This window comes from Leucoraja erinacea, chromosome 24, assembly GCF_028641065.1.
Source record: "Leucoraja erinacea ecotype New England chromosome 24, Leri_hhj_1, whole genome shotgun sequence".
Classification (NCBI taxonomy): Eukaryota; Metazoa; Chordata; class Chondrichthyes; order Rajiformes; family Rajidae; genus Leucoraja; species Leucoraja erinaceus.
The window spans coordinates 25,151,964-25,178,135 of NC_073400.1; the positions used below are offsets into that span (position 1 = coordinate 25,151,964).

General features: G+C 47.4%; 2 protein-coding genes across 2 annotated transcripts in view; one reads left to right on the plus strand and one right to left on the minus strand.

The window, feature by feature from the left end:
- The window catches only part of LOC129708827 (F-actin-monooxygenase MICAL3-like), a 54,051-nt gene extending 32,845 nt beyond the window's left edge, over positions 1-21,206 (minus strand). Inside the window, exons 1-6 of the mRNA XM_055654834.1 lie at positions 20,776-21,206; positions 10,507-10,616; positions 8,578-8,875; positions 6,012-6,219; positions 3,979-4,086; positions 1,599-1,700 (exon numbers count right to left, since the gene is read on the minus strand). Of these exons, the coding sequence (XP_055510809.1) occupies positions 1,599-1,700; positions 3,979-4,086; positions 6,012-6,219; positions 8,578-8,820 (661 nt within the window). The 5' untranslated portion in view covers positions 8,821-8,875; positions 10,507-10,616; positions 20,776-21,206. The remainder of the gene's footprint in view (positions 1-1,598; positions 1,701-3,978; positions 4,087-6,011; positions 6,220-8,577; positions 8,876-10,506; positions 10,617-20,775) is intronic.
- rpl10a (ribosomal protein L10a) overlaps positions 1-26,172 on the plus strand; it is a 216,781-nt gene that overhangs the window by 176,707 nt on the left and 13,902 nt on the right. The window lies entirely within an intron of this gene.

The following is a 26,172-nucleotide window of genomic DNA, read 5'->3' on the forward strand; positions in this document are numbered from 1 at the left end:
GCTGAACGCCACACGCGTTAGCGAGGAGCCCGCCCGAAGGTTCGCCAAGTCGGCAGGTCCGGGAACTTGCATGAAGGCTCGTCGGTCGGCGTAAGGGGGAGGGAGCTGGAGAGACTTCGGACCCGAGGGGCGAGGGCCGGGGTGGGAGGGTGAGCCGGGGTAATGCCTCAGGTGCAGGAGGCGCCCCTGGGACACAAGGATGGCCGGGCGAGGAGAGGAGAGGGACGTCAGAGGGACGTCAGCTCGTGTGATGTGTATGTGTGATGCATGCACAAAGAATGTCACCATGCAGTTGCATAACAGAGCATCATTGAACACTAATCCAGTATTTAGCCACAGGGCCATGCTAGAATGGTTGTGAACCATTGATCACCTACAGCCCCATACAAATGGTTATTCTCTCTAGAATTCACTTCTCCGTACGTGCCCTCACAAGGCTAAACTAACGTGGAATGCATGAAGCCTAACTTCCGAATCTCACACAACCAACAGGAAACATGCTTAGATCAAAGCAGACAATAAGACGGGTGGTTTCTCTGCCTCACTTCCTTTTAAACAGCCTTACAAAAGTTGGCTCACACTATTGCTGCAATGGATAGTTCAGTTTAGCTTAGAGACACAGCGCAGAAACAGGCCCTTCGGCCCAACGAGTCCGTGCCGACCAGCGATCCCCGTACACGAACACTGCCCTGCACACGCCAGGGACAATTTACAATCTTCACCAAAGCGAATTAACTTACAAGCCTGCACGTCTCTGGAGCGTGGGAGGAAACCGGAGCACCCGGAGAAAACCCACGCAGTTCACGGTGAGAATGTAGAAGATACATTCAGGATCGAACCCGGGTATCTGGCTCTGTGAGGCAACAACTCCACCGTGCCACCCCATAGTTACAGAAAACACGTTATTCCACTTGTCTCATCATTTCACTCAAGTGGCTATAATTTCCCAAGACACTGAACACGGTAAACTGGAGGATATAATTGCCCAGAGATTAGATTCAGTGAACACATTATTGTGCATGAATTGTGCAGAACACGTGTTTCGTGCTTGTTTTGAAGTGTTTGTGCTCGTTTCCCACCGAACGCCCACCCACCAGGGACTTTCTGCCATGATTCACCTCAACACAAGGCTCATTTAACCATCATATGAAGCACATGTAGCAATATCATCATCGTGCACCAATCCTTTTAATTATTTAAACAACAAGTGAGGGGAGAGAGGGAGAGAGAGAGGGGGGGAGAGGGAGGGGGGGGGGGAGAGAATATGAGAGAGAGAGAGAGGGAGAGAGATTACGAGAGAGGGAATGAGAGAGAATATGAGAGAGAGAAAGAATATGAGAGAGAGGGAATATAAGAGAGAGAGAGAGAACAAGTGTGACACAACATGGTTGTGGACATGGTTTAGTCAGGCTCTGTGACTCATGGTGGGGCAGCTGCACATTCACTGCCAGAGCAAGTTTTCTGTGCATGAGTGTAAGTCACACATCACACGCATGAGTGAACTCAGTGACGGTGGTGTCCAGACATGCATTGCACCGAAGAACCCAAAGATTTAGACAGACAAACCTTCACTAAACTGTTGGCACCTTATTTCTCACCTTCAGGAACATATTTGCCACCACCAGCGGAGACAAACACGTCAAACTCGTAGTCAGACACCGGGTGACCAGCGGGGAGGAGGTGAGCTCGCCACCCTGTCCCTGGGAGATGGGGGGGAAAAAAAAAGAATTACATCTATATTAATGAGCAAAGATCATCCTAGAGCAATGGATCATGAAGAATCACAGCGCTTAAGAAACACTTAGACAGGTACATGGATAGGAGAGGTTTAAGGTCATGTGATAGGAGCAGAATTAGGCCATTCGGCCCATCAAGTCGAATCATGGGGATCGAGGTGAGCTAACCCAATTCTCCTCGCCACCCTCACCCGTCCCTCAAGGGAGGGATTGTCCAAACGCGGGGCAGGGGGGGGGGGGGTGGCGAAAGAAGGGCCCGTTTAGTATCACTCTACCTCTATTAATACAGCGAGCAATGAACTAGAGCTCTGGTCTGATCCTATCAGCAGTGGAGATGCACGAGGAAGAATGGGCAGGCTTGGAGGCCACAGCGCTTAAAATCTCGAGGGGAATACCGAAGTTGAATATACTCTTTTACCCAGAGTAGGCCAATCAAGAACCACACTTCTTCGGTGAGAGAGGCATGCAAGATTTGATAGGAAGCCAAGAGGCACTTTTTTTACTCAGAGGGTGGTGAGTGGAAGGGATGAGTAGTTGAGGTGGGAACTATAACAGCATTAAAAAGACCTCTGGACAGATTCATGGATAGAAGATGTTGAGAGGCTTCTGTGCCAAATGGAACTAGTTTAAATGGGGCATCTTGGTCAGCATGGATGAGTTGGGCCAAAGAGCCTCTTTCCATGCTGCGTGGCTCCATCACTAACCGCAGGCAAATCAACAGTTGTTTCGAGGGATATTGTCCAAAGGCGGGGCATGGGGGGGACTAGAGGCAGCATGTTGGTCAGTGGCCTCGACCAGTTGGAGCAAAGCCCCCCGTTTCCTCCTAGTCTCTAGTTTACCCGTTTTTTTAGAGATACAGCGCATACTGCCACACGTGGATGGCAGAGTCCTCACCAGAGCTCAGGGGGGACCTAAGGGGCAGCGATCCTTCCCGTACAATACTAACATGGAGTCTCTGTTTAGAGATACAGCGCGCTCCACAGAGTCCTCACGGACCAGCGATCCCTGCACCTGACAGAGCCAGAGACCCGGGTTCGATCCTGACTATGGGTGCTTGTTTGTACGTTACCCCCGTGACCTGCGTGGGTTTTCTCCGATATCTCCAGTTTCCTCCCACATTCCAAAGACGTACAGTCCTGCAGGTTAATTGGCTTGGAATCAATGTAAATTGTCCCTAGTGTGTAGGATAATGCTGATGTACGGGGATCGCTGGTCAGCACGGACTTGGTGGGCCGAAGGGCCTGTTTCTGTGCAGTATCTCTAAACCAAACTAAAGATAGACACAAAATGCTGGAGTAACTCAGCGGGCCAGGCAGCCCGAAATGTCTAAACAGTGATCTCTCCAGTGATGCTGCCTGTCCCGCTGAGTTACTCCAGAGTTTTGTGTCTATCTGCAGTTCCTTCCTACATATGTAGTAAAGTACAAAAATTCCACTGTGACTGGATAACATTTTACATTCTACCCACTTAAATCTCTCAGACAGACACATGAGATGCAGAATAACTTAACCATAAAGGGCGGTTTAACAATAAAAGGTCAGCAAAAATGCCGGAGAAGCTCACCGGGTAAGGCAGCATCTATGGAGAGAAGGAATAGGTGACGTTTCGAGTCGAGACCCTTCTTCAGTCTGAAGAAGGGTCTCGACGCAAAACGTCACCTATTCCTTCGCTCCATAGACGCTGCCTCACCCGCTGAGTTTCTCCGGCATTTTTGTCTACCTTCGATTTTTCCAGCATAGACATAGAAACATAGAAAATAGGTGCAGGAGTAGGCCATTCGACCCTTCGAGCCTGCACCGCCATTCAATATGATCATGGCTGATCATCCAACTCAGTATCCTGTACCTGCCTTCTCTCCATACCCCCTGATCCCTTTAGCCACAAGGGCCTCATCTAACTCTTTCTTAAATATAGCCAATGAACTGGCCTCAACTACATTCTGTGGCAGAGAATTCCAGAGATTCACCACTCTCTGTGTAAAAAATGTTTTTCTTATCTCAGTCCTAAAAGATTCCCTCTTTACCTTTAAACTGTGACCCCTTGTTCTGGACTTCCCCAACATCAGGAACAATCTTTCTGCATCTAGCCTGTCCAACCCCTTAAGAATTTTGTAAGTTTCCAATAAGATCTTCCCCTCAATCTTCTAAATTCTAGCGAGTACAAGCCGAGTCTATCCAGTCTTTCTTCATATGAAAGTCTGCATCTGCAGTTCTTTCTTAAACGTTTAACAATAGATCCTCACTTTTGTCCTTTGAAGGTTCAATTAATCCTTTATACTCCACATTCACATGGATCTCAACTCCCAGGATGAGGGCCACTTTCAGCAGAATCAGCTGCAGTTGTCGGATGCCTGTGGCAACAAAAGAAATGAAAATCAGGTAGATTACAAAACCACTTTCATGCAGAAACAATCACCCCGGGGTCTTCAATAATTTCAACAACATGTTCATGCAGGATTTTCACCGCGGAATGAATGTGCCACTCCCAGTTCGATGGGTGCTCCAATATTCGGGCGGCATTAAAACATAGTGTGCCAAATATATTAGAGACACAAGAGACAGCAGGTGACAGAATTTTGGACAAAAGTCAAACTGCTGGAGGAACTCTGCGGGTCAGGCAGCATCTGTGGAGGGAAATGGACATGCAATGTTTCGGGGGTCGGAACCCTTGACCTGCTGAGTTCTTCTTTCATAAGGTCATAAGTAATAGGAGCAGAGACAGGCCATTCGGCCCATCAAGTCGACTCTGCTATTCAATCATGGCTGATCTATCTCTCCCTCCTAACCCCATTCTCCTGCCTTCTCCACGTAACCTCTGACACCTGTACCAATGAAGAATCATTGTGTCAGGGGTTATGGGGAGAAGGTAGGAGAATGGGGGTTAGGAGGGAGAGATAGATCAACCATGATTGAATGGCGGAGTAGACTTGGGGGCTGAATGGCCTAATTCTACTCCTATCCCTTACGACCTTATGAAACCACATCCAGCAGAAATATTGAAAAGGCATTTAGACCCACTCGTAAACAGGCAGGATATAGATCATGTGTAAGCCGATGTGATGTAAAGGGAACGGACTGTGGTGAAGAGAGGTTGGGCCGTGGAGAGAGGGGTGGGAGCTGCGCCATCGAGAACAAAGGCATGGGGGGGGAGGGGCGAAGAAGAGGGGGGGGGGGGGGGGCGCTGAGAGATCAAAGAGGGACCCGGCAGAGGGGAAGGGGAGGGGGGGGGGGCAGAGAATAAAGAGTGACTAACATGACTCTAAGGTGTACATTTTGTAACTTTGTGGTGACACCGTGTGTGCTTTGCGTATTGTATGCAAAAAAAAGAAATTCACTGTACATGTGACAGTAAAGAATCATTGCAGCTGCCTTCAGCCAAAGATATTGCCCGGTTTTAATCAGAACATATAGCTCATAGTTGGTGACATAGAGCATGGTGATCAAAGGCCAATTCTACAGCCGGGTTTGGTCAACCTGCTATCAGAGGGATAGTGTTAAGTTGAAAAGAATGCGGAGAAGATTTACAAGGATGATGCCAGGACTTGAGGGCCTGAACCACATGGAGAGGTTAGGCAGGCGAGGACTTTTTCTTGGTTGGAAGGTGAGCTTATAGAGGCGGTAAGGTGGCGCAGCAGCGGTAGACTTGCTGCTTCACAAGACGGGTCTCTGGCGCTGTGAGGCAGCAACTCTACCACTGTGCCAGCCCACACACACACACACACACAAACGCCCCTACACACAGACACACACACACACACGCACACACTACACACACACATGACACACACAGACACACACACACAACACACACACTACACACAGACACACACACACAAATGGCCCCATCCTGCAGACACATTTCTCACACACACATGCCAGACCCACACACACACACCCCCAAACGCCCCTACACACACACACACACACACACACACACACACACACACTACACACACACACACACACAAATGCACCCCCCACACACACACACACACACACACAAAAACGCCACACATAGACACACACAGACACACACAAATGCCCACACACACACACACACAAATGCCCCTACACACACAGACACACACACAAATGCCCCTACACACACAAATGCCCCAGACACACACACACACACATGCCACACACACACACACAAATGCCCCTATACACACAGACACACACAGACACACACACAAATGCCCCTACACACACAGACACACACACAAATGCCCCTACACACACAGACACGCACTTCTCTCGCTGCCTCTGAACTTACTGATGTGGTCGAGTAGACCAGAACAGAATTTGCCGTAGAATTTCTTGGCCCCGAGGGCTCGCAGGTCCTGGATGGTGAACGGCCACAGGTGGAGCACGTTGTTCCGGGAGAAGTCATCCCTCTTCTCCACCACATGGACTTTGGCCCCGAGAAACGCCAGCTCGATGGCCGTCCGGAGCCCACACGGGCCGCACCCTAGAACCAAACACTGAAACAGCAAGCGGGAGGTCAGCGTGTGGGGATGGAATTGCAGGCCCCGCTTTAAATCGCAGATAGACACAAAAACAAAATGCTGGATTAACTCAGCAGGACAGGCAGCATCATCTCCAGAGAGAGGGAGTTCAGTGATCCAGTGGACGAAACAGAGGAAGCTTGGCTTAAGAGACGCAGCGTGCAAACAGGCCCTTCGGCCCACCGCGTCCACGCTGGCCATCGATCACCCGTTCATGCTAGTCGTATGTAGAAACAAGGAACTGCAGATGCTGGTTTAGGAAGAAGAAAAAGACAAAGTGCTGGAGTACCTCAGTAGGTCGGGCAGCATCTCTGGAGAATATGGACAGGTGACATTTTGGGACCTTTTTGACCCCTTCAGGGTAATGGGTGCATGGATTATGCTGCTGGGGGAGGCAGACTTGACAGGCAGTTGAAGTGGTTTTTTGATAGGCACAGGGATCTGGAGGGAATGGAGAGATATGGATCGTATGCAAGTAGATGAAATTAGTTTCATTTGCATCATGTTTGGCACAGACATTGTGGGCCATTAGGGTAATAGTCCTCTGTAAATTGGTCGTGGCGTGCAGGGACAGATACAAAATGCTGGAGTGACTCAGCGGGATAGGCAGCATCTCTAGCGAGAAGGAATGGGTGACGTTTCGGGTCGAGACCCTTCTTAGTGTGTAGGGAGCGGATTAGAAAGTGGGATAACATTGAACTGGTGATCGATGGTCAGCGTGGACTCGATGGGCTGAAGGGCCTGTTTCCATGCTGTATCTCTGAACAAAACTAAACATCACACGTAAAAAAGGAAGGTAGATAATGAAAGGAAAATTAAGCTCAAGCTGAGATTTTTCAAACTGACTATTATCTGTAATTCCACTTCAGTGTTGTCGAGGAAATGGATTCCTATGTCGTTTTGCATTAGATGCATTAGACAACCATTTCATTGTCTAATGCATTTCGTTGTTTAATGCATTTCGTTGTCTCTGTACTGTACACTGACAATGACAATTAAAATTGAATCTGAATCTGAATCTATGTGACCTCAGTCAGTATCTGTATTGAGAAGGGATGAGATCGGACAAAATTTCACTAACGAAGCAGTTTTTATCCTTTTGCAAGGGGATTAATATCAAAACCATCATCTGCAGTTCCTTGTTTCTACATACAACTAGCATGAACGGGTGATCGATGATCAGCATGGACGCGGTGGGCCGAAGGGCCTGTTTCCACGCTGTGTCTCTAAGCCAAGCTTCCTCTGTTTCGAATAGGTAGAAGGGATACAATATGCACTTTCAGTTGAGTTTATCAGTTCAGTTGAGTTTATAGTCACGTGTACCGAGGTGCAGCGAAAAACATTTGTTGTGTGCTAACCAGTCAGCAGATAGACAATACGTGATTACAAGTTCACAAGTTATAGGAATAGAATTAGGCCATTCAGTCCATTCAATCGTGGCTGATCTCAGCCCATTTTCCTGCCTTCTCCCTTGACAGCCGTTCTAATCAAGAATTTGTTGATCTCTGCCGAAAAAAATATCCACTGACTTGGCCTCCACAGCTCTCTGTGACAATGAGTTCCACAGATTAACTACCCTCTGACTAAAGAAGTTCCTCCTCACCTCCTTTCTAAAAGAGCGCCCTTTAATTCTGAAGCTCTGACCTCTGGTCCTAGGCTCTCCCACCGATGGAAACGTTCTTTCCACATCCACTCTATCTATGCCTTTCATTATTCTGTAAGTTTCAATGAGGTCCCCCCTCAACCTTCTAAACCCCAGTAAGTTGAGGCCTAGTGCTGTCAAAGGCTCATCATACGCTAACCCACTAATTCCTGGAATCATTCTTGTAAGCAATCAAACCACTTACAGTGTATAGATACATAGAAAATAGGTGCAGAAGGAGGCCATTCGGCCCTTCGAGCCAGCACTACCATTCATTGTGATCATGGTTGATCGTGCCCTATGAATAACCCGTGCCTACCGTCTCCCCATATCCCTCGATTCCACTAGCCCCTAGAGCTATATCTAACTCTCTCTTAAATCCATGCAGTGACTTGGCAGGGAATTCCATAAATTCACAACTCTCTGGGTGAAAATGTTTTTTCTCACCTCAGTCTTAAATTACCTCCCCTTTATTCTAAGACTGTGGCCCCAGGTTCTGGACTCACCCAACATTGGGAACATTTTTCCTGCATCTAGCTTGTCCAGTCCTATTATAATTTTCTATAAGATCCCCTGATATATGATAAGGGAATAATGTTTGCAGCAAGGTAAAGCCAGCAATGTCCCATCAGGGATAGACCAAGGGTCGTCACATTTTTCAAACCACCTTTAACAAACAGGATGATACTTGCTTTTGTGTTAAGACAGGCCTGTCCTTGCTCATAATCCTCGTGTGCTGCTCGTTTATCCAACTTAGCCCACAAGGCTTTGGCCTTCCAGTAGTTGAGACTGCCCTTGAGCTTGTGGTAGAAGTTGCGATAGTCAGTGGGATCCAGGCACAGATGGCGGCAGAGATCCTGGAAGCGGCTCAGAGTCTCTCTACATGTCCTTCCTTGCAGGAACATATCAAAGAGAGAGTGAGCCTCGTTGTCCATCGTGGCAGATGGTCCTCCTGAAGTCTATCTGCCAGAATCCTTCAAGTCACCGCATCTGAAAGATGGAACGCAGTAGAGTGTGTGTGGGTGCCATCTTTAAACCAAACATCTTGTTCATACAAGCTCAGCTTTCAGCCCATGCCAATTGTTCGCACCTAGACTGGTACATGGATAGGACAGGTTTGCAGAGGCTTAGACCAAGTGCAGGCAGGTGGGACACGTTGGCCGGTGTGGGCAAGTTGTGCCGAAGGGCCTGTTTCCACACTGTATCACTATGGCTCTATGATAAAAGCTAATGCATTCATCTTCACGTAGTCCGCCCTGCTCCGCCGAATGCAATCAACCCGGCGTGCACAATCAAATAGAATAAGTTGTCCGACAACTTTAGGCTGTGCACGCCGTACGCAGGAAGAAGAAGCAGGATTTTAAGGATTTCGGACACACGATCCAAAGATCCAAAAACACCAATAATGGACAAGTTTGTAGGCTAGTTGGCTTGGCATGAATGTTAAATTGTCCCTAGTGTGTGGAGGATAGTGTTAATGTGCGGGGATCACAGGTCAGTGTGGACTCGGTGGGCCGCAGGGCCTATTTCCACACTGCATCTCTAAACTAAACTAAAAAACTTAACAGGGAACTTCAGATGCTGGAATCATGAACAAAATATAAAGAGCTGCAGTAAGCCAATGACCCACAGAGTCACTCCAACATTTTGTGTCTTTTCCTCTAGAAGTTACAGTAGGATCTTGATCAACTGGGCGTGTGGGCTGACAAATGGCGAATGGAGTTTAATTCCGATGAATTCGAGGTGTCGCATTTTTAGGAAGTCTTAGAGCAGCAGGACTTTCACAGTGAATGGTGAGACCTGGGGAGTGTTGTAGAGCATAGGGATCTCACATTACAAGAACATAGTTTAGTTTAGTTTAGAGATACAGCGCAGAAGTAGGCCCTTCGGCCCACCGGGTCCACGCCCACCAGCGATCCTCGCACATCAACACCATCCTACACCCACTGGGGACAATTTTTACATTTACCAAAGCCAAATAACCTACAACCCTGTACGTCTTTGGAGTGTGGGAGGAAATCGAAGATCTTGGAGAAAACCCACGCAGGTCATGGGGAGACCCCACGCAGGCTGTGTAAGAAGGAACTGCAGATGCTGGTTTAAACCAAAGATAGATACAAAATGTTGGAGCAACTCAGAAGAAGGGTCTCGACCCCTATTCCTTCTCTCCAGAGATGTTGCCTCTCTCGTTGAGTTACTCCAGCATTTTGTGTCCATCTACAAGAACATAGTTCACTGAAAATGGCATTGCTTGGAGATAGGGTGGAGTAGGCTTGTGGCATGCTGGCCTGCATAAGTCAGGGAATGAAGAATCGAGGTTCGGAGGTTATGTTATAGTTGTACAACACATTGGGGACCTGGAAAGAATGCAGAGAAGATTTACCAGGATGTTGCCAGGGCCTGAGCTATAAAGAGAGGTTGGGCAGACTAAGACTATTCTTTGGAGTGTGGGTGATTTTGTAATGGTGTGTCAAATAATGAGGGCGATATTAGGGTGAATACACAGACTCTTTTTTTAACCCAGCAGTGGAATCAAGCACCAGAGGACATTGTTTTAATGTGAGGGGGTCAAGATTGAATAGGAACCTGAGGGGCAACCTTATCACAACAGGCCCACTCACCTGGTTTTGAAGAAACTTCCAAATGATTGTGGATCCAATCCAACGCTGGACTTCTTTAGCAACCTTCAAGCCAATCCCAGCAGAAGCTGATCTCCATGCAACAAAACCATCTGCAACACAAGACACAAAAATAAGAAATACAACAACGCACAAACAACAAAGGCAGCGGGAGAGTTGCTGCCGCACAGCGCCAGAAGCCCGGGTTCGATCCTGACCACGGGTGGGTGCTGTCTGTACGGAGTTTGCACGTTCTCCCCGTGACCCATTTCTCCTGGAGCTCCAGTTTGCTCCCACACTCCGAAGACGTGCAGGCTTGTAGGTTCAGCAACATCTATGGAGCGAAGGAAACAGGCAACGTTTCGGCCCGAAACGTTGCCTATTTCCTTCGCTCCATAGATGCTGCTGCACCCGCTGAGTTTCTCCAGCATTTTTGTCTACCTTCGATTTTCCAGCATCTGCAGTTCCTTCTTAAACACGGGCTTGTAGGTTAATTGGCTTGGTGTGAATGTAAATTGACCCGAGCGTGTGTAGGATAGCGTTCGTGTGCTGATAGGTGCGGACTCGCCCTCGGTGGGCCGAAGGGCCTGTTTCCGTGCTGTATCTCTCTATCTATAACTAAACTAAACTAAAGCCTCTCCAGCTCGCTTTCGTGCATCCCAACATAAAGTTGTAAAATGGTATTCAACGGCAACATTACTAATAACACGGTGCTAGCGCGGGTTACACTGCACAGCTCACTTTAAAGCGAGTAAGCTTTATTGATGCTTCAGGCCAGGCCAGTCTGAAGGAGGGTCTCGACCCGAAATGTCACCCATTCCTTCTCTCCACAGATGCTGCCAGTCCCGCTGAGTTACTCCAGCATTCTGTGTTTGTCTTTGGTGTCTGTAACGTTTCGACTCGCAGGACTAAACCCCGTGGCGCTGTTCACTGAGCCCAGGTCTGACACGCCCAGGCCTGCCAATAGTCTCCAGTTTGCTGCAGTTAAAGGAACAAGGTGATAAATGTTCTGCTAATGGACGTGAGGCCAACTGCATTCATATGCAGGAGCAGGCGAGAAATGCCTGATCTCGCAGCAAAATTGCTGATGGACTGTTTATAGTGAAGCGTGAAGGGAGGGTGCAAAATGTTCCCATTCTTTTGTACAATAGACAATAGTTCCAAGTGTAGGCCATTCGGCCCTTCGAGCCAGCACCGCCATTCACTGTGATCACGGCTGATCATCCACAATCAGTACCCTATAAGATCTTTGGTTCACACTGCCACCCAGCTTTGTGTCAAGAACAAGAATGTAGGGGACCGTTAATTTACAAAATAGGGGGGCAAATTGACCATAAGAAGGTTCTTGTCCTGAAACGTCACCTATCCATGTTCAGAGATGCTGCCTGACCTACTGAGTTACTCAAGGTTAGCACTTTGTATCCTCTTTTGTAAACCAGTCTCAGGGTTGACTCTTTAAATGTTGACCATCCCTTTCCCCCACACTGTTCCAGTAATTAATTATTGTTTGCTCTAGATTCCAGCATTTGCACTCTCTAAAGCTTCTCACTGTACCTTGGTGTTGTCCGGGTGCTCCGGTTTCCTCCCACTTCCCAAAGACGTGCACATTTGTAGGTTAATTGGCTTCTGTAAATTGTCCCCAGTGTGTAGGATGGAACGGGATGATCAGTGTGGATTTGGTGGGCTGAAGGGCCTGTTTCCGTTCAATATCAATGTAAGCTAAACTAAAGATAGACACAAAATGCTGGAGTAACTCAGCGGGACAGGCAGCTTCCCTGGAGAGGAATGGCCGATGTTTCGGGTCGAGACCCTTCTTCAGACTCGACCTGAAACGTCTCCCAGTGATCTATGGCCTGGCGGGTTTTCTCCGGGTGCTCCGTTTTCCTCCCACATCCCAAAGACGTGCGGGGAGGTCTAGGTTAATTGGCTTCTGCAAATTGCCCCTAGTGTGTAGGATAGCACTAGTGTACGGGTGATCGATGGCCGGCGTGGGCTCGGTGGGCTGAAGGGCCTCTTTCTGTGCAGTATCTCTAAACTAAGCAACATCATAAATAGATTTATAAATTCATTACACATGCCAGATATAAATTCTATTTAACTTTCCAGCTGACCTCCGGATTCGTTCCTGTTGGCACAAAAGTGCAACGTTAGCTGCTTCCTCTTTGTTTTATTTTTGGTTCATCATTAGAGGACATTAGAGAGAAGTCTTTGATGTAAGATCAAGCTGACCAGTTTCAGATCTCAGTTACACAGTCACAGTTTCCTGTTTTTATCTTTCATCAGAATGTCCCTCATGTACCAACCTTCCTCATAAAGACACTTCTTCTTGTGTATGGCGTCCACAGCCTAAAGTTGTAGATCATAGACAATAGGTGCAGGAGTAGGCTTCAGCACAACAGAATATAGAAGGCATGAATACAGAACAGATCAGTGTGTCCATACAGCATTGTATAAATATATACACACATCAATAAATAAAACAGATAAACTGATAATGGGCTATTAACGTTCAGAGTTTTGTTTGAATTGAGTTCAATAGCCTGATGGCTGTGGGGAAGGAGCTGTTTCTGAACCTGGACGTTGCAGTCTTCAGGCTCCTGTACCTTCTACCTGAAGGTAGCGGGGAGATGAGTGTGTGGCCAGGATGATGTGGGTCCTTGATGATGCTGCCAGCCTTTTTGAGGCAGCGACTGCGATAGATCCCCTCGATGGTAGGGAGGTCAGAGCCGATGATGGACTGGGCAGTGTTTACTACTTTTTGTAGTCTTTTTCGCTCCTGGGCGCTCAAGTTGCCGAACCAAGCCACGATGCAACCGGTCAGCTTGCTGTCTACTGTGCACCTGTAGAAGTTAGAGAGTCCTCCTTGACAAACCGATTCTCCGTAATCTTCTCAGGAAGTAGAGGTGCTGATGTGCTTTCTTTATAATAGCACCAGTGTTCTCGGATCAGGAGGGATCTTCAGAGATGTGCACGCCCAGGAATTTGAAGCTCTTGACCCTTTCCACCATCGACCCGTTGATATAAACGGGACTGTAGGTCCCCATCCTACCCCTTCCAAAGTCCACAATCAGTTCCTTGGTTTTGCTGGTGTTGAGGGCAAGGTTATTGTGCTGGCACCATTTGGTCAGTCGGGCGTTTGAACGTTCTCCTCGTGACCTGGTTTTCCCCGGGCGCTCCAGTTTCCTCGCACACGCCAGAGACGTACAGGTTTGTTGAATAAGTGGCTTCGGTTAAACTGGTAAATTGTCCCAAGCGTGTAGGGTAGTGTTGGTCTGCGGAGGTGGGGGGTGAATGACTGGTACGAAGGGGGGGAGGGGGAGTGGCTGGTCAGTGGGCTGAAGGGCCCGTTTCCACGCTATATCTCTAAATTAACCATCAGCTGAGAGGAAAGAAATATAGTTCTCAGAAAGAGAAACCTAAAACACGTTGTTCCTTTAATTGCTTGAGTGAGTAGATGAGACTTCAGGCATGTTCTTGTGTCTTTAGGCGTGTCGACGAGACTTTGGAATGTTCCCCAGGCTTTAGGCTTTCAGAAGTAATGAAGTGATTCCACTTCTGGCACAGTTTCACGACAAGGGATATGGGCCATACACGGGCAAATGGGACTAGCATAGATGGGGCATTTAGGTCGGCACGGGCGGGTTGGGTCGAAGGGCCTGTTTCTGTTCTGCATGGCTCTATGATCATATGACTCTTTGACTCAAAGAGCTCAGCCATGTAGCAATGTACCATAGGATACATTAGTCATTTTGTGTTCAGGACCTACCCGTCACCAGTATCAACATCTGTACCTGCACACATCTGTCAGTGTCCAAGCAAAACAGTATCCAAGCTTTCACGTGTAGGAAGCTACTGCAGATGCTGGTTTACACCAAAGATAGACTCTTAATGCCAGGGTAACTCAGTGGGTCAGGCAGCATCTCTGGAGAAAAGGTATAGGTGGCATTTTGGGTCGTGGATTTCTCGTTATCATCTTCTCCATAGCCAACAATGAACCATTGTGGGCTCCACTTTTCCTTGATCATTGTTGCTGGCTTTGATTTGTCCTTTTGCATACCTTTCATTCATTTGTTCTTAGTACATCTTCTCTAGTTTTCCTCTCCCCAGTCTGAAGAAGGTTCTCGACCCAAACCGCCACCTTCTCCTTTTCCCCAGGGATGCCGCCTGACCCACTGAGTTACTCCAGCATTTTGTGTTTATCTTCCGTATATACTGTATACTTGGACTGTAGCAGTTCCAGATCGCGCATCTTAACCTGTGGTAACCAGCGCTGTCCATACAAACAACACTGTAACCCATGAAAGATATAAATAAAATTAACCAGGCTAATTATTTTGCTTCTCAAGACAGGTTTCTGTTTCCACCCAAGATGAATCAGCTCATGTAGAACTGAGATGAGGAAATACTTTTTCACCCAGAGGGTTGTGAATCTGTGGAATTTCCTGCCACAGAGGCAGTGGAGGCCAATTCACTAGATGTATTCAAGAGAGAGTTAAAACCCTGTCCCACAGTACGAGTTCATTCCAAGAGCTCCCACGAGTTTAAAAAAAAATCATATTCGTGGTAAGCATGTAGAATGAACGTAGCGGGTACATCGGAGCTCGGGGACGACTCTTAGCGGCTCGTAACGCTAATGGCATGTACTCGGGAAGACTCGCTAACGGCAGGTAAGCTCGGGAAGACTCGTGAAGATTTTTCAACAAGTTGAAAAATGTCCACGAGAGCCCCGAGTACCGACGAGTGGCCATTACCGTAAATCTCCCAATTCGAATCAGTGCTAACTCAGGAGAGCTCTTGGAATGAACTCGTACCGTGGGACAGGGCTATAAGATTTACCTCTTGGGGCCAACAGAATCAAGGGATAGTGGGGAAAAAACAGGAACGGGGTAGTGAATTTGGATGATCAACCATGATCATATTGAATGGCGGTACTGGCTCAAAGGGCCGAATGGCCTATTCCTGCACCTATTTTCTATGCTTTTATGCTTCAGACGGATACCTCTGGCTTCCACAGTTGGGTTTATATCAGGGAGCACATAATGTCAGGTACTGGTCAATAACATCCCATCCTCTCTGAAGATGTCTGAAGAAGGGTCTCGACCCGAGACATCACCCATTCCTTCCTCCAGAGATGCTGCCTGTCCCTCTGAGTTACGCCAGCATTTTGTGTCCATCCCATCCTCTCCACCGGTCTTCCTTGTGGTCCAGGATTCTCTTCTGCTTTCTCCCGCTTTTCTCCCTTCTTCCTCCTCCAATCCTCCAGAGGATGTCGGCCATAAGCACTCAATCCAGATGGGCCACGATGCCTCTGTGAGGTAATAATGTCAACTGGTACTCTCACAAGAGAGGTTGTCCACCTAAAACATGAACAGTGACGCAGCTGGAAGCGAGACGCTGACTCACAATGGCAGAGACCCGGGTTAGATCCTGACCTCGGTTGCTGCCGTGTGCGGAGTTTGCACGTTCTCCCTGTGACCGTGTAGGTGTCTTCCCACATCCCATAGACGTGTAGGTCCAGGCCCTAACAGAGGGGGGGCATTGAGTGCCATTTGGTATGGGCCTCATCTCTGTCTGTTCAAAGGGATCTTGGTTTGGGGGCCTCTAACATTGAAATTGGCCTAGGCCTCAGATCACCTGTGAGAGGGCCTGTGCGGGTCTGTAGTTTAATTGTCCTTCTGTAATGTTCTTCCCACAGGCAATAAGATTGGTTAACGGACTGTGTCCCCTCCCCATATATCATACACCACCATATCTAACCTCGCCCATACTATGACAGCTAGACACCTGTCAAAGTAAAGCCACTGTTCGGTCTGAATGTCTGTTATTATTTCAACTTTTAGGCCTATTTTTAGATATGGTAATTAAAAAAAAATGTTTTTTTAAAGCTATATGTATTTATTCAGTTTTTATTAACCGCACTGATGGTAACTGATCGAGAAACATTTTTTTCGTTTCATCTGTGTATGTAAGTACTCAGTTAAAATGACATTAAATTAAATACTGAATACTGAATACTAAATTCCCCCTGGTGTACAGTGAGTGGCTGAGAAAATGGGATAACATAGAACTAGTGTGAAGGTTAACCGATGGCCGGCATGGACAGGGTGGGCTGAAGGGCGTGTTTCCAGGATGCATCTCTAATTTAAACCATGGCTCTCTCGCCCTGAATTTCCTGTTTTGACCATGGTGTGATTCAAGCATTGCTTTCACCATCTTCCTCATGCAAAGTGAGAAAGAGCATGCAAATACCACACAGCATAGGCTGCTGCTTGATCCAACAACTCTGAGCCTGTTGCCAACTGTTGAACCAACCGGGGCCGCGATTACTCAGCACGATGGAAATAGAATTCAACTGAAGTCATGGTTTTACACTGAAGCCTGTCTGTGTTGCGCATTCGGGTTTGACGTGTGGTTGCCTCACTTGTGACATCTGCAACGCTGCTGTGTGTATGTGTGATCCTGCGCCTTTCCTGCACGCGTTGGGCTTTGCAGGCGTGAAGGGTGAATGGAAACAACATTTGGTTCTGGGAATCGATAGCTCGCTTAAAACATCCTCCCGTCACATCATTCAACTGTATCTCCACACAAAGAGCAACTTTGCTATCTCCACACAAAGAGCAACAGGCCCTTCGGCCCACCGAGTCCACGCCGACCTCCCATCATCCATTCACACCAGTTTGAAGTGCAAGAAGGGACTGCAGATGGTGGTTTACACCGAAGACAGACATAAAATGCTCGAGTAACTCAGCGGGGGTCAGACAGGCAGCATCTCTGGTGAGGTTTCGGGTCGAGACCCTTCATCAGATGAAAGATTTCCACCCAAAAATGTCATTCGTTCCTTTTTATCCAGAGATGCTGCCTGACCCGCTGAGTAACACCAGCATTTTCTGTCACGCTAGTTCTATGTCATCCCACTTTCTCATCTACTCCCTACATATTCGGGGTAATTTCAGAAGCCAATTAACCAACAAGCCCGCACATCTTGCAGATGTGGGAGGAAACAGGGTACATCCGGAGGAAGGTCACCAGGAAAATGTACACACTCCATACAGATAGCACCCATAGTCAGGATCGAACCTGGGTCCCTGGCTCTGTGAGGCAGCAACTTTTGTCACCTTGTCTCCATTCATTTTACAGGATCTGCTGAATGAGTAGACAGGCTGCCTTCGTTTTAAAGGTGCACAGCTCTGAGACAGAAGAATAGGTTGAACATAGGTTCAAGGTGAAGGGGAAAAGATTGAATAGGAATCCGAGGGGTAACTTCTTCACACTAAGGGTGGTGGGTGTATGGAACAAGCTGCCAGAGGAGACAGTTGAGGCTGGGACTATCCCACCGTTTAAGAAACAGTTAGACAGGTACATGGATAGGACAGGTTTGGAGGGATATGGACCAAGCGCAGGCAGGTGGGACTAGTGTAGCTGGGCAAGTTGGGTCGAAGTGCTTATTGTATCACTCTATGACTTTGTGAATGGGGATTCCAAGCCAACACCAGAGATTTGGCCACAAAAGCCAGCCTTTGCCTACATTGTGACACATCATAGAGGCTCTGTGCAATTGGACATCATGATCTCTGACCAACACTGACCCGGCAAAGAGGAAATAAAATAAATTCCCACGGCATTATTTTGAGAAAAATGTGGCGATTTTGACCTTTGCCTGATGCCGATATTCATACTTAAATAAAACCACTAAAAAAAAGGAGTTGCTGTGGTCAAAATGATGTGGACCTTTACTGCAAGTTGCTCCGCACAAACTGACTGTGGTACTTTCTATTTGCAGCAGTGACTACACGGCACTTCTAATGTGCTTCGGCAGATGCAGAATATTATATATGCCCCAGAGGTTATTTAAAGAAAGATGGACACAAAATGCTGAAGTAACTCAGCGGGTCAGGCAGCATCGCTGGAGAACAGGAATAGGTTGACGATTCGGGTCGAGATTGGGACAATGGATGTAGAGAGGATGTTTCCACCAGTGGGAGAGTCTAGGACTAGAGGTCACAGCCTCAGAATTAAAGGACGTTCTTTAGGGAAGGAGATGAGGAGGAATTTCTTTAGTCGGAGGGTGGCGAATCTGTGGAACTCTTTGCCACAGAAGGCTGTGGAGGCCAAGTCAGTGGATATTTTTAAGGCAGAGATAGATCGATTCTTGATTAGTACGGGGAGAAGGCAGGAGAGGTTATGGGGAGAAGGCAGGAGAATGGGGTGAGGAGGGAGAGATAGATCAGCCATGATTGAATGGTGGAGTAGACTCGATGGGCTGAATGGCTTAATTCTACTATCACTATGACCTTACGAGACCCTTCTTCAGACTGAGAGACAGGTGGAGAGGGAAACTGGAAGTATGGATATGTCAGTATTTTTGTGTTCAGGACATAACCTTGATCAGTATAAATATCTGTACCTGTCACACATCTGCCAGTGTCCAAGCAAAGTAGTATCAGAGATATCGCAGCCAGGCATGAATGTTAATGATGACTGATTGTTGGCGACTTTGGGAAAAGCTACTGATCACGATACTAAATAGTAGGAAGGAACTGCAGATGCTGGTTTAAACCGAAGATAGACGCAAAAAGCTGGAGTAACTCAGCGGGTCAGGCGGCATCCCTGGAGAGAAGGAATAGGTGGCGTTTCGGGCTGAGACCCTTCTTCAGCCTCCAGTCGAAACGTCACCTATTCCTTTTCTCCACAGAGATGCTGCCTCACCCGCTGAGTTACTCCAGCTGTTTGCATCTATCATCAGCACAATGTCAAGATGCATGGGTGGAATTAAAAAACGACCAGCCAACAGCTATTCGAATAGAAAACAAAATGCTGGAGTAACTCAGCAGGTCAGGCAGTGTGAAAAGATACATAAACAAATGGAGGCATGGAAAGGGTATCATAGAAACATAGAAATTACAAATTGCAGCGAATATCATGGCTGATCATCCAACTCAGTATCCGTTCAAGGGTACCCCCTGATCCCCTTCACAACAGCTATTTAGCCACTACTGTCCCTACCCTCTGTTGTTCCAAGATTTACCACTCTCTGTGTGAAAAAAGTTCTTCTCATCTCGGTTTTGGAGAAATACTGGGTTAGTACATGAACCGAGTGCTGTTGTCCATGATTAGAGTATGCGGTTGAATTCCTTGTATGGGTTGGAGAAATACTGGGTTACTACATGAACCGAGTGCTGTTGTCCATGATTAGAGTATGCGGTTGAATTCCTTGTATGGGAATACTTGGACAATAAACTTATTCATTTAAGGTAGACAAAAGTGCTGGAAAAACTCAGCGGGTGAGACAGCATCTATGGAGCGAAGGAAATAGGCAACGTTTCGTCCCGAAACGTTGCCTATTTCCTTCGCTCCATAGATGCTGCCCCACCCGCTGAGTTTTTCCAGCACTTTTGTCTACCTTCGAGTTTCCAGCATCTGCAGTTACTTCTTGAACGAGCTTATTCATTCAAGTAGTATTCGATCAAGAGCACTTCATATCATTGAGTCTGAAGAAGGGTTTCGGCCCGAAACGTTGCCTATTTCCTTCGCTCCATAGATGCTGCTGCACCCGCTGAGTTTCTCCAGCTTTTTTGTGTAACCTTCATATCATTGCGTGTTTGTTATTTATTCTATGTTATGACTGCAGGCTAAACCATTTCGTTGCACTGAAAAGTGCAATGGCAATAAAATTGAATCCAATCCAATCCAATCCAATCCATTGAAGTGATCATACTGCAGTTTGTTTACCCAGTTCAGGCGGAGGAAAGCACCCCATCAGTATCAGGCAACTGAATCATCCCAGCACAACCAGAGAGCAGTCCTGAACTACTGTGTTTAAGAAGGAACTGCAGATGCTGAAAAATCGAAGGTAACACAAAAATGCTGGAGAAACTCAGCGGGTGCAGCAGCATCTATGGAGCAATGGAAATCTACTTCCTACCTCATTGGTGATCGTCGGACAGTCCTTTGATCAGACTTTTGCCGGCTTTAACCCGCACTGAACGTTATTCCCTTATCGTGCATCATCTAAACGCTGCGACCGGCTCGGTTGCAATCACATGTGGTCTTTCCGCTGACACGCTAGCACGCAACAAAACGCTTTTCACCAAATTTCCTATAGGATCTTTGCTTTTCACTGTACCTCGGTACGCGCGACCATAAATTAAACTGTAAACTGCATATTAGAGGAAGCTCACAACAATTCCAGAGAAAATCCACACAGTCGGTTGCAGAAAGTTTAAAAAAAAAATGTTCTAGCTAACACAGAGAAAGATGCTGCATCAGACTTACCGTCTTGGCCACCGCTGATTTTCCAGGCTGCAGCTGCTCCTGGCTGAGTGAGAGTGTGTGCAGATGCCGCTGTCTCTCTATGACTTATTGTTTGCTGTTTAACCAGCATGGGCGGGATCCGATTCACGGTTACACAATCAGGAAGTGAATAAGGGAACAGTGCATCTCAGCAAGCACAGGTCGCGTCAAGAAAGCAGCTCAGAAAAATGAGCATCGAGCTACGCTACTGACCTCTCCCACGCTGTTATGAGGGTTTAGCTGAAGTAACAACTAGTACATATAATCCTGCAACCGTTGCAGGAAGGAACTGCAGATGCTGGTTTAAACTGAAGATAGACACAAAGTGCTGGAGTAACTCAGTGGGACAGGCAGCATCTCTGGAGAGAAGGAATAGGTGACGTTTCGGTTGGAGAATGCTGGATCTTCACAGTTCAAGTTCACAGCAACTATTGGCCATATCCAGGTGTGATGCACAAAATGATACACTGAGCTGAAGTGCAAAGGGTTCCGACCCGAAACGTCATCTATCTGTCTTCTCTCCAGAGATGCTGTCTGACCTGTTAGATTCAATAATTGTCACATGTACCAATTAAAGTGCAGTGAAACTTGAGTTACTCCAGCACCTTGTGTCCTTTTGTGTTAAGTTTCAATTTTGAGATACAGCATGGGAACAGGCCCTTCGGCCCACCGAGTCTGCGCCGACCATCGTCGCATCGTCTGCCTATACCCACACATCGGTTTGAAGAAGGATCTCGACCCAAAACGTCACCTATTTCCTTCTCTCCACAGATGCTGCCTCACCCGCTGAGTTTCTCCAGCATTTTTGTCTACCTGCACCCGTTCCCACTGGTTCTATGTTATCCCACTCTCTCATCCACTCGCTACACAATAGAGGGCAATTTACAGAGGCCAATTAACCCACAATCCCTAGCGTCTCGACACAACGTGCACACTCCACACTAGCAGCACCCGAGGTCAGTTTTGAAGCCGGGACTCTGGCACTGTGAGGCAGCAGATTTACCAGCTGCACCACTGTGCCGCCTGTGTATTAACCAGCATCCGCGTTTCTTTCTTTCTCCTGGTGTTTAGTTTAGTTTAGAAATACAGCGCGGAAACAGGTCCTTCAGACCACCCACCTATACTCCGGATTATGTTTGATCCTGACTACGGGCGCTGCCTGCATGGAGTTTGCCCGTTCTCCCTGTGACCACGAGGGTCTCCTCCAGGTGCTTCAGTTTCCTCCCACATTTCAACGAGGTACAGGTATGTAGATTAATTGGCTTCCGTTAATTGTCCCTAGTGTGTAGGACACAACTAGAGTATGGGATGATTGTTGGTCGGCACGGACTCGGTGCGCTGAAGGGCCTGTTTCCACAATGTAGCTCTGAACTGAACTGAACTAAACCAAACTAAAACTAAACTAAACTAAATAAGGTGAATCAAACGAACAAAGATCTTGCAAATAACCAGACAGTGAGCCTGGAGATAGACACAATAAGCTGGAGTAACTCAGCGGGACAGGCAGCATCTCTGGAGAGAAGGAATGGTTGGCATTTCGTGTCGAGACCCTTCTTCACGCTGGAGATACAGGCAATGGAACAATGTGAAATGGGTTTGACAAAGGGGTTAAGTCTGAGCTGGTGGGTCAGTTGTATGAGGAGCACTGGCCTCCTGGCGGAAAAGAAAACATACAAGATAATTGTAGCTGTCAGCAGTGAGAGAAGTTGGTTGGGTGCTCCCCCTGGCTTCAGAAAGAATCCTTCATCCTCCAGAGGTAGACACAGAAAGCTGGAGTAACTCAGCGGGTCAGGCAGCATCTCTGGAGGAAAGGTGACGTTTCAGGTCGACATCCTTCTTGTCACTGAGGGTCAGGGGAAAGAGAAACGAGAGATATGGATGCTGATAGGGAGAGATATAGAACAAATGAAATGAATGAAAGACATGCAAAAGAGTAAGGATGATTAAGGAAAGGTGGAGCCCACAATGGTCCATTGTTGGCTGCGTGCTAGGTGATAACGAGTTATACAGACTAGTGCAACTCAATAGGATGACAGTGATACTAGTACGACAACTAGGGTGGGGGAGGGACAGAGAGAGAGAGAGAGGGGATGCAAGGGTTACTTGAAGTTAGAGAAATTGATATTCATACCGCTGGGTTGTAAGTTAGTTCTTTCATCCTTCATTGCTGTCTTACTCCATGTATCTACCATGAACTTGTGATTTAAACCATCCAGGTCAATTATCACATTAAATGGCGGCACAGTGGCGCAGCGATAGAGTTGCTGCCTTACCGTGCTTACAGCTCCTGGGACCCGGGTTCGATCCCGACTACGGGTGCTGCCTGTACGGAGTTTGCACTTTCTCCCCATTACCGCGTGGGGTTTTCTCCGAGATCTTTGGTTCCCCCCCACACTCCAAAGAAAGTACAGGTTTGCAGGTTAATTGGATTGGTATGAATGTAAATTGTCTCTGGTGTTTGTAGGACAGTGCTAGTGAGCGGGGATCGCTGGTCAGTGCAGACTCGGTGGGCCGAAGGGCCTGCTTCTGTGCTGTATCTCTAAACGAAACTAAACTAACCTGGTGGAACAAACCAGAGGAGCTAATGGCCTACTCCTAGCAGAGCAGCATTTCCACCCTATATCTGAGTATTTCCCTTCTCATTTTAGGATCCCTCGAGACTGAAAATAACAGAGCTATCACCTACAGTAAAACAAACAAGCACGACATGTCAGGAAACCCTTCATGTGTTTTGTTACTTCACAGGAGCAACACAATCTCCTTGTTTATCTGGAAAGTTAAAGAGAAAATGGTGCAATCTGAAGATGGGATGTTTGGATAAGACACACAAGGGACAATTTTGCCCAAAGACAATTAACCTACAAACCTGTATGTCTTTGAGGTGTGGGAAGAAACTGGAGCACCCAGAGAAAACCCACGCTGTCACGGTGAGAACGCACAAATTCCCTGCAGACAGCACCTGTAGTCAAAATCGAACCTGGGTCTCTGGCGCTGTGAGGCAGCAACTCTACCACTGCACCACCATACTTTATATTTTATACGTGGATCAGGCTTGTGCATATGCACTTGTATCTTCTGTGATGCCCTCCTTTGCTAATATTGGAGAGTCATAGAGCCATACAGAAACAAGTCCCTCAGCCTGACCAAGATGCCCCATCTAAGCTAGTCCCGTTTGCAGTCAAATGCAACATGTTTCTCATGCATACACAAGAAGCTGGAGAAACTCAGCGGATCAGGCAGCGGCTCTGGAGAAAAGGAATAGGCAACGTTTCGGATCAAGACCTTGCTTCAGACTATTCCTTATCTCCGGAGATGCTGTCTGACCCGCGGAGTTACTCCAGCATTTTGTGTCTATCATAGATGTAAACCAGTATCTACAGTTCCTTCCACACATGGGGGTGCAGCGGTAGAGCTGCTGCCAAATAGCGTTCAATCACAACCACGGGGTGCTGTCTGTACGGAGTCTGTACGCTCTCCACCTGACCTGCGTGGGTTTTCTCTGAGATCGTCGGTTTCCTCCCACACTCCAAAACCGCACAGGTTTGCAGCGGTAGAGCTCCTGCCAAATATGTAAATTGGACCACGGGGTGCTGTCTGTACCTAGTGTCTGTAGGGTAGCGACCTGACCTGCGGGGATAGCTGGTCTCTGCGATCGTCGGTTCCTCCTGAAGGACCAAAACCGCACCGCGTTTGCATCTCTAATTCTCCTGGTCAGCTAAAAACTAAAATTGTCCCTTCTCAAGATACAAGATAGCGATACATTTAATTGGATCGCTGGTCGGTGCGGACTGAGGTGGGCTGAAACCGAAATGCCTGCATTTCTAAACTCAGCCAAACATTACATGTTTCTCATGCAAACAGTTACCAACACAGAATACTGTGGTCAAGAACTAATAGATCTTCACTATCTGGATGTAAGCTAAGAGAAAAAAAAGGCCTATGGTCTCTAAGTTTATTCTTAAACATAAACCCTTTGCTTACTTTGCCAACCTCTGACAAATCTAATTCTTATTTTAACTCACAATATTCGTTTTTTCCCTTTCCAATTCTGGATGCAGGTTGCGTTTGTATAGCAGTGGATGTGATCGCCAATGCTGTCTGTATCAAAGATCCTCCGCTATAGGATCTTTGGTCTGCCTCTTAGTGACATTGAATGAAATTTGAGTTCTCCCACAAAATCAATAACTCCTTTCAAGAGGCTGTGCTAAAAGTCTGTGTGTCTGTGGCTGAGAAAAGTCAATTTGTTCATTTTAGTCTCATGTTTCTGTAAGGTATACCCCCCAATATCATCTTGCTGTGAACTCTAAAATCCCAGGGACATTGATAGTTGTCTGCAGTTGCATTGATTCCACTGTGAATCCACAGAGGACAATACACAGAGGGCAATGGGGATTGGGGGAATGCCGCATATGTCATCTTAGAGTCACCTTATCAGTTTGAAATACATTATTTCAAGTAAGGGTCTCATTGCTGATTGCAGGCATGTGCCGACAATAAACGGATGCAGAGTATTCCAGCTAAGACATCAACATCGATGTCGTTAAAAAGCCGGAGACTGCGGCAACTGGGTCTATGTTTAACGGTGAGAGGGTCACAGGTTCACTGTGGTGACCGGCCCCTTGAGCTCGTTGCCATGGAGCGGCCTCTGGGTAGGGCATTAAAGTGACAGCGAGAGGGCGAGACAGGGGAAGAGAGAGAGAGGGCAAAAGAGAGGAAGGGAGGGAGAAAGAAAGAGAGGGAGGCAGTGAGTGACTTCTTCTTCTTGCATATGGCGTGCACAGCCTAAGGTTGTCGGACAACTTGTTCTATTTGATATTATTTGATTGTGCACGCCGGGTTGATTGCATTTGTCGAAACAGGGTGGACCACGTGAAGGTTGCAATCTCCCACCCCAGTGAGTGAGTGAGTGAGTGAGTGAGTGAGGGGGAGGGAAGGAGTGAGGAAGGGAGAGGGAGGGATGGGAAGGGAGAGAGGGGGAGGGAGGAAGGGAGGGAGGGGAGGGCATGAGGGGGTGTGTAGTGGGGGAGGTAGGGATGAGTGGGGGAAGGTAGGGACCCACACAGATGTCCACCAATGTGTGAATATAAACATCCATGCAGCAGCGTCAGGCGTCCAGTCAACATGCTCCACTTGCCACAACATGGTGAAGCCACACTGCCATGTCCATGTGGTAGCTGGCGTGTAATGGCTCCCCCCACGTTACATTAAATCCCATACAGGAACTTAAACAAGATGAACTATGGGGGCTGAAATTTAGACTTTGAGATGCAGTGTGGAAACAGGCCCTTTGACCCACCAGTGTACAGATACGGGATAAAGGGAATAACGTTTGGTGCAAGATAAAGACCAGTGAAGTCCGATTATAGTCCGAAGGTCTCC